This window comes from Perna viridis, chromosome 10 (genome assembly GCF_037379345.1).
Source record: "Perna viridis isolate PV_CMFRI_1.1 ecotype Kerala chromosome 10, ASM3737934v1, whole genome shotgun sequence".
NCBI classification, from domain to species: domain Eukaryota; kingdom Metazoa; phylum Mollusca; class Bivalvia; order Mytilida; family Mytilidae; genus Perna; species Perna viridis.
Window position 1 is genome coordinate 8,367,824 of NC_142454.1, and position 13,819 is coordinate 8,381,642.

At 34.0% G+C, this 13,819-nt stretch overlaps 1 protein-coding gene across 1 annotated transcript; it reads right to left on the reverse strand.

Moving 5' to 3' along the window:
* Nucleotides 1-544: 544 nt before the first annotated feature.
* On the reverse strand, nt 545-12,398 carry LOC148604392 (uncharacterized). The gene is made up of 6 exons (XM_088548696.1): nt 12,238-12,398; nt 7,168-7,264; nt 6,622-6,654; nt 5,504-5,703; nt 4,770-5,059; nt 545-1,066 (listed from the first exon to the last, which is right to left on the reverse strand). The coding sequence occupies exons 1-6, from the start codon at nt 12,295-12,297 to the stop codon at nt 793-795; spliced, it is 954 nt and encodes a 317-aa protein (XP_088404822.1). The 5' UTR covers nt 12,298-12,398; the 3' UTR covers nt 545-792.
* Nucleotides 12,399-13,819: the final 1,421 nt, after the last annotated feature.

The window sequence follows — 13,819 nt, forward strand, 5'->3', positions numbered from 1 at the left end:
TGAATATCCAATGTAACAACTATAATAAAGACTTGGTTAGGGGTTAATTAATACTGGGACAAACTTTTGATTACATTTGTGATCTTGAAAATCCCTATCTGGTATTGAATCTAAATTGTTTCTCTTGTCTAGAAAATTCTCTAATGGTAACGTCCTGTAAGTATTTGCACATAAATGAGTCATTTATTTATTGTGGCTACAAATGGTCAAAGACTTGGGTCATTTTTTTTTTGTATATCTAATTTCAAAAGGACCATGCTGAAATACCATTTCCCAACATTTTTGTCGCATGTCTTTAAAACCAAAAAGGGCGGCTGTTGGATATTAAAGGTGACGTGTATCAAATTTGGAATTATGCAACTGGACAAGAATTACTCACATCTTGTCAAATTATGCTTAAAAGCAATGGGCTTGATCAAAATTATACAAAACGAAATTCCTGGATAGAAGATTTGATCACAGCCCTTTAAAATCTTTTCACCAGAAAGATAACCAAACTTAAAAAATACTGTGCTTTTTCTACGTAATCTCAGTATAGAGTCCGTTCAACAATTAATACTAATTTTATTAGAATTAAAGAAACAATACATTCGTTTTCCATAAACCTAACCAAAGTAAGTGGTACAATAGCAAATCAATTTACTGTAAAATATTCACTCACATTATTTTGCTTATGACTGCACCATTGCTATTATGTTCTTTCACACACTTGCAATATGATCAATATGATATTTCCAACAAAATTAGCTTAAAACATTAATATGAATTCAGAACCTACAAACTTTTCAATACTTAATGTCGGTTATCTATGCTTCTGCGTTTACGACCGGAAAAACCGAACCCTGATGGCATACAACTGCACCGACCGTTGCCAAAGCGACGTGGTGCCCATCCTGGTAGACAGTTCTGTGGACAACCACTCATGACCGGGCGTGTTGGAGCAGGTGTTGTGGTTGTAGTGGTGGTTGTTGGAGCCTGTTGCCCGTTTCCGGTACCCAGCATCTCACGAAGATCTTGTCGTTCTTCTTCTGAAAGGTCTGCCATAATCACATGTCGTAAAGCGCACCTGAAACACAGACAAATGGTGCAAATGACACTGGCAGACATTGTATAAAGTTAAGGACAACACACATCTAATGAAGTGTTTTATTTCTAACCTACACAGAAATTAACGTGACTTTTCATATAACCTGTGTTCTTAGGAGATCAAAATGATATAAAATGTACTACAAAATTCAAAGTCAAGGGTTCTGAAAATTATACTAAAATATAATAGAAACTATAGAATTTTCAATGGAGATTATCTCCTAAGAACAGAAAAAAAAGAAATTATATATTTCATCATATAGACTTACAAAGCAACTTGATAACAAAAATTTTTTTTTGGGGTGTGTCACATATTACAAAATTTGCAAAATTCTTAGCTTGATTGCAACGGCTGAAAAATATTTTTAACGTCTTGGAATGAAACGAGTGAAAACGTGCATTTTTTAAAACTTTTATCCAAGTTTTATCCAATATAATTTAATTTCATAAGTAACACGGTTTCTGATTTGTATAAACAATTTCGTCCATCATCTCCTATACCAAATTTTGTATTGGCTGTGACATCATCAAAATTTTTTTTAATGATTTACTTGTTGAATTTAGATATTTAAATTTAATTATAAGGAATGGCTGTTATATTTCTGCAGCCTATTTGAAATAACCTCAATGGCCTTGGTGCACACTTGAAAATACCCTGCTACACAGGTTACTAAGTGTGCATTTAGAGTGCACCACGTGATTGAGGTTATTTCTCCTTAGACAGAAAAAAATATAACAGTTATTCCTTGAATAATCTATTTTAAAGTACGCTTAGCTTGTAACTCCTGTTTTTAATATGCTTTTTGCTATTTATATCGATCTCTTAGTTTGTATTTGCTGATTGTTTAGTAATTTATCATGTCTGTATGTTGGTCATAAATTCAACAGAGCTTATACATGTATTTGTATGCCGAATCTGAATAAAGATTATTTATCATTTATTATTGTACAATACTAGTATCATGGACTAATCGAATAGATATTGTTAGGATAGGGACTTTCCCTATTTTTTCTATTTTTTTTTCGACCGCGAAACATGTTCAGAAGCATCTAAGACACCGAACATTTAGTTAACGAGAGGCGTGGATCTTTTGGAAAAAAATAGATGTTCCTTTATGGAAAGAAAAAAAAATGTTTACTCAATCATTCAAATAATGTTTCTATATTTTCCCCATTAATTAACAAGGCAGATTTTCAGATGAAATATAGATTTCGATTGCTCCTCACCATATGTAAACATTTTGCGTTTGCCAGAAAAATTCTTATCGGACATCAAATCCAAGCACCACCTCCTGCAAAAAAAAACCCTGCAGGATAAAATGGTAGACACTAGAATGTGGTCTTTGACGCCGCTCGTATACTCGTATAATCTCCGGGGAAACTGTCAGCTCCGAGTACGTAACAAATTAAATCATAACTAGGATGTGGAATAATCGAAGTTCGTCAGACAATTGTTAATCAATGATGAAATAGTCCAGTAAATGATAATTCAACTAATGTGGACAATAAAAGTAATTAGATTTTCTAGTTTATGATGAGAGGTCTATTTATATTGTTTCCGTTTTCTTCCAACAGCATGTTAAGATTTTCTGTATCTCTCAAATAATCGAATAAACCAAATGATTTCAAGTGGCCATCATCAGACCAATGCCCATTTTTATAAATTCATAAATATTTTCTAGGCAATTATAATCCCAATTATTTAGTTTCCCATTGTTCAGTTTAATTGTCTGTAAATTGGATTCGTTCAATTCTGCCAAATCCTATTACTTGAATCCTCGTTGAATTGTATGCAGAGCCGTTAGTCCGGTCTTAAGCTTAGCTGTGGGATGAATTTCGACTACAAATGAGATGTTGGACGAGTCCAACGGAATTACTTTGTTCAATAAAACCGACAGTCTCTGGATCTGGGTCTGAATTAGACAAACCCAACTCAAGATCAGCGGTTTCATTTATTTCCTGCATGGAGTTTGGCAACCTTTACAGAATCATACTTCGATCAGGGCGGATTCATGCGGGGCGTGACGGGCGTGCGCCACCCTAAAATTTGCAAAGCATGGGTTGTCAGGTCAGGAGTAGATTTAGGTCGAAACTTTAATTTCTCGCTAATTTTACCACAAAAGATATCTACATTGCACCACTGTAGAATATTTCAAAAATTTAACATCAACAAATTTTCGCCCAGCGAGCGCACTAATCTAAAATCCTGGATCCGCCCCAGTCGGTCCCCCAAAACAAAAATAAAAGCAACTAAATAACTGTTACGCACAGCGTAACAGGATGTTCACTCAGCTCCTCGTTTCCACAGGAGCATTTTAAATCGGATTCTATGACCCCATGGTTTTTTTTTTTTTTTTCTTTCTTTCTTTTTTTTTTTTTTGGTATTTTTTAAAATTTTGGAGTGGCAACCATCTTGGAAAGGCGGTCACTTTTTAAACCTTAATATAGCCAATGGGAAGCCCTTGGGTAACCTATTTTTAAACCAAGTATGAACCTTCGACGATTTTTTGTGATGTTTTTACCATTCCTATAAAAGTTTGGACGGAGACCATTTTAAAATGGCGGCTATGTTAGAAATTCCAAACCTTTGTGCATATCTATACATGGTGGTTTATTTTTTGTTCCAACTTTGGTATCAATCCATATTCAGCCGTTTCTAAGAATAACCAAGAGAACCAAGATTCTAGCGATATCAAAAGAATGTAATCCAGGGACAAAGACCAGACACGGAAAACAGACATACACAACAAAGAATATAAAGTAACTAAAATAATACAAACAAAGTAACAAAAGTAAATGACCAACTCGGACTCAAAAAAAAAAAAAAAAAAAACTGGGAGCATGGACCAGGTGCACAAGTAGGGTTAGCGTCCTCTGCTTTTCTCCGCAGAGATGCTCATAAAAAGTCAAGTCCGGGGTAGTCGAAAGAGGAAAGGAAAATTATGACGCATTGAACAAATCAGTTTTCATGGCGCAGATGGATACACCGTAACGATCCACGGCTTCATGGTAACGACCATAAAACTTCTGTAGTGATGACTTCAATCTTGTAGCAACATAACCCTGTTCCTGAAGCCTACATGTTAGAAGTCTAGCGCGATACAAAAAGTCTGCATAGTTTCGGCAAGCTCTTTCATAACGTATGAGTTGTGATATGAACACTCCATACGCAGGTGCTGAAGGGATGTTGCCACAGATGAAAGGAAAGTTGACAATTCTGAATGAAAAGTCATCACGTTTGTCGTAAAGTTTGGTCAATTGTTTTCCCTTACCATCGATTTCTTAGTGTAGGTCAAGATATGAAGCTGACTTTACAGTGTCTGTAGTATCCTTTATCTCAAGTTCTTGTGGGTATAGACCCGATGTATCAAATCCCCGAAATTAGGATTGTTTAAAGATAATACGTCACCTATATAGCGGAAACTGAGATTAAAGGATCTGGCTAAACGTTATTCTTTCTTTTAGATCAGATCAGCTATAAAGCCGGCCTCATAAGAGTGAAGGAATAGGTCAGCAAGTAGATGCGCGGACAAGACGGAGTTAGAAGGAAGAAGAATTCTAAAACAGAAGTAAATACAATATGTTCCCGATCTTCAGGGAACGTAATAAAAACAACCTTGCGATTTACATGCAACATTTTGTGCCATCACCAAGTTAAGGATCACGATAACTTTGTAACTCACCTACAAGTAGATTCATCCCAACGAGCGAACCCAGTACACTGGTGCCTTTGGGTACATTCACATCGGCATTTGTTTTCGCGCCAAATGTGGTCCCTTGATGAACATGATTGTACTCGCTTACATCTGCATCTACAGTCTCGTTCTAAATAGTCGTGGATATTAGGATTACAGTGGTATGCTTTAATTCTGCATTTTTGTTCACATCTAGTATGCCTCTCCACTTCCACGTTTTGGAATCCCCCAAATTGGAATTCAGGGGAACCCATATAGGGCATAACATACCTTACCGTCTATAATGAAAAGAGATTGGTTATTCGTCTGAGAATTTGATAAATAAGTGAAACTATCTAACTATTTCCTAGTACACGTTATATCGTCAGTGGAGGATAGGGGGCATAGGGATTGGAACCCGTGCACATTTTGTTGGGATATTTGGTCAATTTCGTGCACAAAATTTGGACAAAATAGCAAATACTAGCCTGGAACCACTCTGGATCCCCTTTTAAAATCTTTTGATCAGCCCCTGAATGTTATTAACTGTCCTAAAAGTTGTTTGCTACAAAAGATTGCCCTTTCATTTTGTTCGCAACTTTACATGGGAACTAACAATCCAATAGTTATGGGAATAATTGTAGACGCTTGCAAAAAGAGCTTGAAATTGAAACTATCATTTCAGCGTCCCCGTCTTCTTTTTTTTATTTTCCGCTTAAATTTGGTATTTTCAGAATTTTTACCTTTAGCGTAATCAGTTCAGTGGTCCCTTCTACGGGTTCACAGACCAATGAGTCCGTGGCGCAGCATCCGGCACACCTCTCAATCCGGGTACATGGCGGCCAAAGAACAACATTGTTCTCTATGTCTTTAACATATTTATTGATCTGCACGGTAACAAATCTAGGCTCACATCGATCATATGGCGCCATTCGAGCTGCACCTATAAAAAAATCCTTACTTTAAGGATCGTATGACTCCTGCATTCCTTCTACTGATTTTTTTTTTATGTTACTCGTAACATTTAACGATTTTTGACGACCAGTTGGTTTGAAATTGGAAGAAGCTTTGATGCACTTGAATTATAATAAGCCACAAGAGGCACAATGCGCCAGATCTAATTATATACTTGACTTTAAATATTGGTGTGAATGCATCTGTGACGCCAATATGTTTCTCATTGACGGGAGCAGAAGCAGAAAAAAAAAATAATATGTCAACGGAATTTTCGAATAAATACTTTTTTTGTACAATTTACTTTTTTTCAGGTTGGAACAACCCGATCAAACTATATAGCTTTTGTGAGTTGATGTCTTTTGGAAAAAATCTGAACAGTTATGATGCTACTTTTCGTACAATTGACATCTTGCACTCTATCAGTAAGAATATTATGACATACATTGACCCCATCACGAAGCTGCGCCTTTTTCTGTATTTTCGAAGTTGTTTGCACATAATAAACGCACATAATTTCATATCAAAGGTAACTGTATGAAAAGCCCCCTTTATGGCCCTTTTTTACTTGGTCAAGTATACTTCGTGAATAGTTTTGTCAATATTCAAAACTTCTCTTTTAATATTTCCAATAAAAAAACGGTAAATTATGTTATTTACAATACCGAGTACCAGACCCTAGTCCTGCCATAACAGTAATTCATGTTGCCACGAACAAAGTACATCTGTACATGTATGTGCCATTACATCATTTTTTCCTTTAATTTTTTGGTAATAAATTGCGTACAAACATTTGTTAACACCGCTAGTAATATGTTTGTTTGTTTGTTTGTTTTGCTTTTTTTTTTTTTTTTGTTATTTTTATCGTTATTATAGCTTTTGTCAAGTAACAAGTAAAGACACAAACCTCCCGTTATATGCATCCCATCTGATCCAGCATCTATAAAATAATTTGTTCATTTCATTTCAATTGTCATGTAAAAAAAAAACACACACACACACACACAAACAAAACCGTCGATTTTGTTCTCAAAATTGTGTTTTCAGATTACTGTACAAGTGATGTATAAATTTTAAGCAGTTATGTTTACTTTGGAAGAATATGGTCACCGTTTCGTTTTTTATCAGGGTGTAAATTTTCTTTTCGTACATCGGCAAAGTCAACTTAAATCGACCTTAATTTAAATTTCACATGAATTTGACATGAAATCAATGTGATTTTCACGTGAAAATATACAAATCTTATAATTTCCTTTCAGCTGAAAATCAAACAGGTACAAAATGTATTTTGCCTTTGTATACTGCTCAGTTTGTTGTTTGTCAATATGTGTTTCGTAAAATTCTAAGATTTTGTATGATGTCGTTTATTGTTTTCGTTTTCTAATCTTCATTTTCGTCGTGCAGATGACATTCTGTATCAAAATATAAGCAAGTGTTACCAAGGTTATCTTACTTGTGAAATTAAATGGCTCTCCATTTGGCATTTTAACGAATCGTGTAAGGAAATCCTCCGTGCTTTGTATAGTACGTAGGTCTGCTGGGCTAATGTTCTAAAAAATAGTGCAACATTTGTACAATTTTTTATTGCGTATAAGGAACCAAACGATCTACCTCCTCCCACACTTCAAGACAAAATCCAGAAAGGTCACTTAAAAATTTAATTGAAAAACCATGAAAACAAAAGTTTATTTAAGAATTGGCTATGATAAAAATTTTGTCTATCGAAAAATAACATAAATTTTCCTTGTGCATATTGTTTATTGCGAGAAGTGCAATAAACAGATATGCTCGTGGAAAATTTATGTTATTTTTCAATAGACAAAATTTTCTTCATAGCCAATTCTTATCTTTAAACATGAGAAAAGTAGCTCTGAATTTAACTGAAGAGGTGCGTGTCAATATTTTTTATCCATTGAGATATAACAAAATTATTTTAACCAATCAGATTACAGTATTTATCTCAAATTAATTTATATATGAATAGATGAAACGACAACATCTTTTGGCCGGTCGTCGTTAATCAAATTCTTTTCTTAACATATCTCACTTTGGCCACTAACATCTTTGGAATATATTATTTCAAAACCGTATCCAGCTTGAATAATTATTAGATATATAATAAAATTTATGAGATAACTTATAAAGAATAAAAGATATCAACTAAATTATATAAGATATCTACAAATTGGAATAATATAAATACGACGTGCCATAGTATATGCTTAAACAAAATAGCAGTTGTAGTTATGAATAGAACATAGGGGCAATTCTCATTTGTTGCGTATTGGCGGCGGGACAATGTAATTTGTTAATTTCATGAAAAATTTGGGAAAAATGAGCAAATAACATAATAGGCGGAACCCCTTTTTTTCTGCTATCCTCCCAAACTTTCCATTTCCGATCTCCAGATCCACCTCTGCTGTGTTACACCTATCTCTAAACTATAATTGTACAACTGTTCCTTACATGATTTTGAACATGTTAGTTAATTCAAGACAACAGAACACTTTTAATTCTTATTAAAGCCTGTTGTATGTGATATGAACGGGTTCGGCTCTGATATGAATAGTGTGATTTTAATATTGAACCATTTCGGGGATTTTCTTGTCTACTTGCGCATAGATCAGCGTGCCGTCTTGGTCTGTTATCAGCTGAATATGTAGATCTAGAGAGTACATTATTAAAAATTCTGAGAATTAATTCTGAGAATTGCCATGCACGGTGTCTGCAAATGTAATTCGGTTGTTAAAATTTGTTATCTCCCGGTGACTTTAATCAAACTGATACCAACGAGTCAAAACGATTCGAAAGTCGTTTACAAAGTTCAGTATAACCTAGGGATTGTAATGTTTACGTTCAGATAAGCAATTCAAACAACCCAAAAACATATACCAAAAATCCTGGCACAGAAAATGAGGTATTACGTGATAACATACGTTGCTACCAAGCTATGTCAAATCTCAAGCTTTATAATCGTTTCATGCACAGATAAACAAATATCTTGTGTCTTCCTTCAAACACCTTAGGAAGATAATGAAATTTCCAGTAAATTGTTCCGTTTAGTTTGATTGCCTGAAACATGAACTATTGAGCTTTAGCATGCATCAAAACTTATCATGAGATTGATTTTGCTGTGGGGGTCCATCAGGTAGAAAAACTCTAGTGTTATAAGTTTTTTTAAGGATACATCAAAGGGGCACGCAACGTCTTGTCTTTGAGTGTTTAACAAATCTACATAAAGTAAACTTAAAGCCGAAATTTCTATTCCGCTGAATTTTGCTTTGCCTACAATTACATTTCAGTGTTGTTACTTAAGTAGCACTCCAGCTAAAATCATGTAAAATGTGATTCATGGTTGGAAGCCTACATATTTTTATTTTTTTATATTTTGTTTAAAATTTCATAGTTAACAGAAATTTACATATTTTTTTTGTCATATAATCCGTGCTCTTAAGAGATAAAAATTATATAGAATTTACTGGAGAATTTAAAATTAAGGGAGATAACTCTGTAAATGACACTAAAATACAATAGAAACTGTTGGTAATCTATTAAGAGCAGAGAGATTGGAATGAAAAATTGTACATTTCATTATATAGACCTATAAAGCGACCTAAACAAAAAAGCAAAAATGTGCAGCCTTTTTGGGGTGTATCACATTTTACAGAATTTGTATGATTCTAACAAAGACTACTGCTTAAGTACTTCTTTGTCTAAGAATCGGGCAAAATGTGTATAAGGTGTGGCACATGAAGGGAAAAAACACAGAGATTGTATTACATTAACCAGGTACTTGTACCTGATAACCATTAAAGTCAGTTTAAAAAAAAAAAACGCCTACTTCAGATAATGATAAGTCTTTAGTTGAAATGCACTGAGGAAAAATGGCGAGAAAATTTGACTGCATGTTTTCTTTATATTACAGTAAAAAATATCTACATTACAGATGCGTCATGATAACTTATCAGTTTTCTCGATATATTGAATGTATCGAATTTGAACGAATTTCACATAGAAAATAAATTTCAACACAATCAGCAACTATGCTGATGGTAAATAACACGCATTGAATATGTGAAAATGTGACTAAACCGAATTTTACGCAATATCATATTTAAATATCTAACAGCAAGTTAAACTATGGCTAACGGTAAAAATTGAGACTTTCATTTTTATAGTCAAATTAATTGTAGTATAATTTATGATGTTGAATGCATGAGTAAGCAAGGGAACCAAGATTCTAGCGGAAATCAAAAGAATGTAATCCAGGGAAAAGACCAGACATGGAAAACAGACACAAACAGCATAAAGTAACCATAATAAAACATACAAAGTAACAAAAGTAGATGAGCAACTCGAATTCCGCCAAAAGCTGGACCAGGTGCAGGTAGGGTAAGCGTCCTCTGCTTTACTAGGAACAACCGCCGAGTTGCTCATGAAAAGTAAATTCCAGGGTAGAAGACATGAGAAAAAAAGGAAAACTGACACATTGAACAACGATCGTAACGATTCACGAGTTCATGATGACGACCACAAAATTTCTGTAGTGATGACTTCAACATATTAACAAAATAAAAAATCATAATTGTAAGAAACTAAGCTCGATACAAAAAGTCTGTGTGTAGTTACGGCAAGGTCTGGCATAATGTATGAGTTGTGAGATAAACACTCCATTCGCAGGTGCTGAAGGGATGTTGCCACAGATGAAAGGAAAGTTGACAATTCTGAATGAAACGTAATCGCTTTTGTCGTATAGTTTGGTCAATAGTTTTTCTTTACCATCGAACTCAAGTGTAGGTAAAGATATGAGGCTGACTCCAAAGTGTCTGAAGTATCCCTTATTTCAAGTTATTTGGGGTAGATTCGATGTATAACACATCCCCGAAACTAGGATTGTTTATCGATAATACATCATCTAGATAGCGAAAACTGTTAGCGAAAGGATCTAACTAAAATGTTGTTCCTTCTTTTAGATCAGCTATAAAGTGAGTCTCAAAAGAGTGAAGGAATATGGCATCAAGTAGAGGACCACAATTTGTTCCCATTGAAAACCGCGTCCGTCACACTGGACAAATATGTTGTCGATAAAAAAAAATTCCATCATTTTGAAAACATCTTCTTCAGTATATTTGGATGGTGATTTGGGATTATTTTTTTTTTTTGCAAAGTATGAGGAATCTCATGAACTTAATATTTGTTTCTAGGTGTACCGTCTTTTTGGAGTAACAATGATGTACGTGCATACTGTTTTTTTAGCCGGGATTTTAACTGAGTATGGGAAATAGAAGTATAAAGAGTTGAAAATCATTGGTTTTAATGCTATTGTATTCTAATAATAATTTTGAATTGAGGCCAGTTTCCAGAAGATCTTTCGAATTTTTCAGAATTCACATTTAATTAATACAACTACAGGAGTAACAAGTGCCGTGACAGGACTGGAGACCACCCTCTATGACAACTGTGCGTATTGAGGTTAAAAGTTTTGAAAGAGTTGTGGTAGTGCATTTTGCAGATACAGCATCATAACGTTGCCTGTATGGATTCTTGTGGATTTCAGGAATCCAGCACGTAGACGTGCAAATTACTTAAGGATAGTCCTCTCTAAATTTGGAAAAAAAACAAAAACAAGAAAAACAAAAACAAAAACAAAAACAAAAAAAACAAGAGCAAGATTTTCATCGGCATATGAAAATATTATGTACATGACATAAAGTGTAGCATAGGAAGTGGCAAGTTACACTAAAACGAGAAGATGAAATTTGATAAATAACGTAATAGACGAAACATGGCAGCAATTTGAATTTTCTTTGGGCGAAGAAAAATATAAAGAGAACGTGCAATTTTAATACTAACACATGCCAATTCTCCACCGGAACCTTGAACAATTGCAATATTACAACAGCGATATGAATAAATGTTTTTTTTTTTTCGCGTGATTAAGGTGGATTTGCACAAGGAAATTTCAAATTGTAAAACATGCACAATTTTTAAAATGTAAGCCTTTGAAGCTTTGTTTATTGGCGAGATTCTGGAAACAACAAATTACAATAGACATTTAAATAGGTTGCGTGACTAGTTATGCGTCAGTAAATTGTATATTGCGAACCGATATTTTTATTGCCAAAATGCTATACCTTCATTAAAACCAGCCCAACGGCTTTTTAAAACACTATTCAACATTTAATTGTCTCGTTATTGGAAAAGCCACAATCGCATGTTGGTATAAAAAAAAGATTGCAATGATAAATGCGAGCATTTATATCTTAAGTATCATTAGATCGGAAATCATATAGAAAGAAGAATAGAGAAAAAATGCAGAAACTTCCAAAATATATCTCATTTGTAGGTAATTTTTGTTTTCATGGCAATTTAAGCGTTTGGATATTATTTGTCTAAAAGGAAAGCCACAAAAAAAAAAAAAAAAAAAAAAAAAAAAAAAAAAATAAAAAAAAAAAACAAAACAAAACAAACAAAAAGCAAAAAACGACCATAAGAACCCAAATTAAAAATATTTAAGACTTACTGCTAATATATATCCACACTGCAGAATAAGGACTGTCGCTGAAAATATCCACGCTTCCATTCTGTTCGCCGTATAACCGTTTCTCTGACTAAATCACTATTACAGATTTTCTCTGAACTATCATTGATTATAAATAGTAAGAGGTTAGCAGGGCATAAGCGCTATCTATGGCTTGCGTATAACGTCAAAAGTGTTTTTGTTTATGATTTGGCACATACTGCAGTGGAAAACATGATAATATAGTTTCACATAAACTTCTTTCGTCTGAAACTGTTCTCATTAAAAGTCATGACTGTAAACAAGTACTGCAGTTTGTACTTGGGGAGCTTGATTCTTATGGGGTTAAAATGAAATAAATATTTTGTCCTGCATTTAAGTAGTAACACCTGACCTGACTTTTTGTTTTTATTATTTTCCACGGTATTTTTATTTAAACTTATTCTGATATTTTTCCATTTCCAACCTGCCGTTACTTTTTCCTGTATTTTTTTTTAATTTTGACTCTTCCTTTTAATATATGTCATCCAAGACCCTCTCCCAATAAAAATGAAATATTAACTCCATTAATTGGTAAGTTATTATGAATCCATACATGTAGGAGTGTGTCCCTAATTACGACGCATGTTGGTAGTGTCCTTATAGATTCGTTAACTACAATTTCTTATTTTGCATTCGAATTTTTTTTTTTTGGTCAAAATACACCGACAAAGATGTAATTCAAATAATTTTCATGTTGTTTGCGGTCGGTTTTCCTTCTACATTATGAACATATTTTGTTGTTAATTATAAAGACAACCATATTAGTTATCAAATATCATTAAATATCAACCAGATATGTATGAAACCCTGATTTGGCCAACAAACCCGAAATTCAACTGTATATATGATTTAAGGTTGAAAGTTTGTTGGATTATATATCTAAGGCACGCTGTTATTAGAACTGAAGATACCCGTATGTGTCATCGCTTAGATGTACGGATAGTTTGGCTTGAAATGTTTTAATTGCAATATCTTACCACTTTTTTCCACTCTATCTGGACCTGGGTGCGTTTCTTTTACGTGAATCTGAAACATAATTCCAGATTATTTTTATGTACCATCGTTTCTTTTGAATGAAACAGCAGCATGATTTCGAATCATCTCAATCAACTTGAAATCATAACCCATCTTTTCATGGGCAGTAATGTTTTAAATCAGTTCATCGGAATATTGCGTTTTTAAATGGTTTCAAGAGAGTAATCAAGGGAGCTTAGATCAGAGCGGTTACCACAGGATAAAGACTAGACAGAGATAATCGAAATAAACAACAGAGGATATGAAATAACCAAAATAACACGTACAAATATACAAAAGTAAATGAGCAACACGGACTCTACTAAAAACTGAGACCATGGACCAGGTGCACCGGTAGGGTAAACGTCCTCTACTTTTCTAGGAACACTTACCGAGTTGCTCTTAAAATTCACGTCCGGGGCAAAAGAAAGGGGAAAGGACAACGATGACAGGATGAACAAATCGGTTTTTAAGGTGCAGATGGATTCACCTTTACGATCCACGAGTTCATGATGACGACAAGAAAACT

What these genes read in the sequence shown, in the direction of transcription:
- LOC148604392 (XM_088548696.1), bottom strand. Translation starts at nt 12,297, where the DNA reads ATGGAAGCGTGGATATTTTCAGCGACAGTCCTTATTCTGCAGTGTGGA. An exon ending in AGAGCCATTTAATTTCACAA is followed by an intron (nt 6,655 to 7,167) that starts GTAAGATAACCT and finishes ATTATTTTATAG; the next exon opens with ATGCTGGATCAGATGGGATG. An exon ending in CTGAACTGATTACGCTAAAG is followed by an intron (nt 5,060 to 5,503) that starts GTAAAAATTCTG and finishes TTTTCATTATAG; the next exon opens with ACGGTAAGGTATGTTATGCC.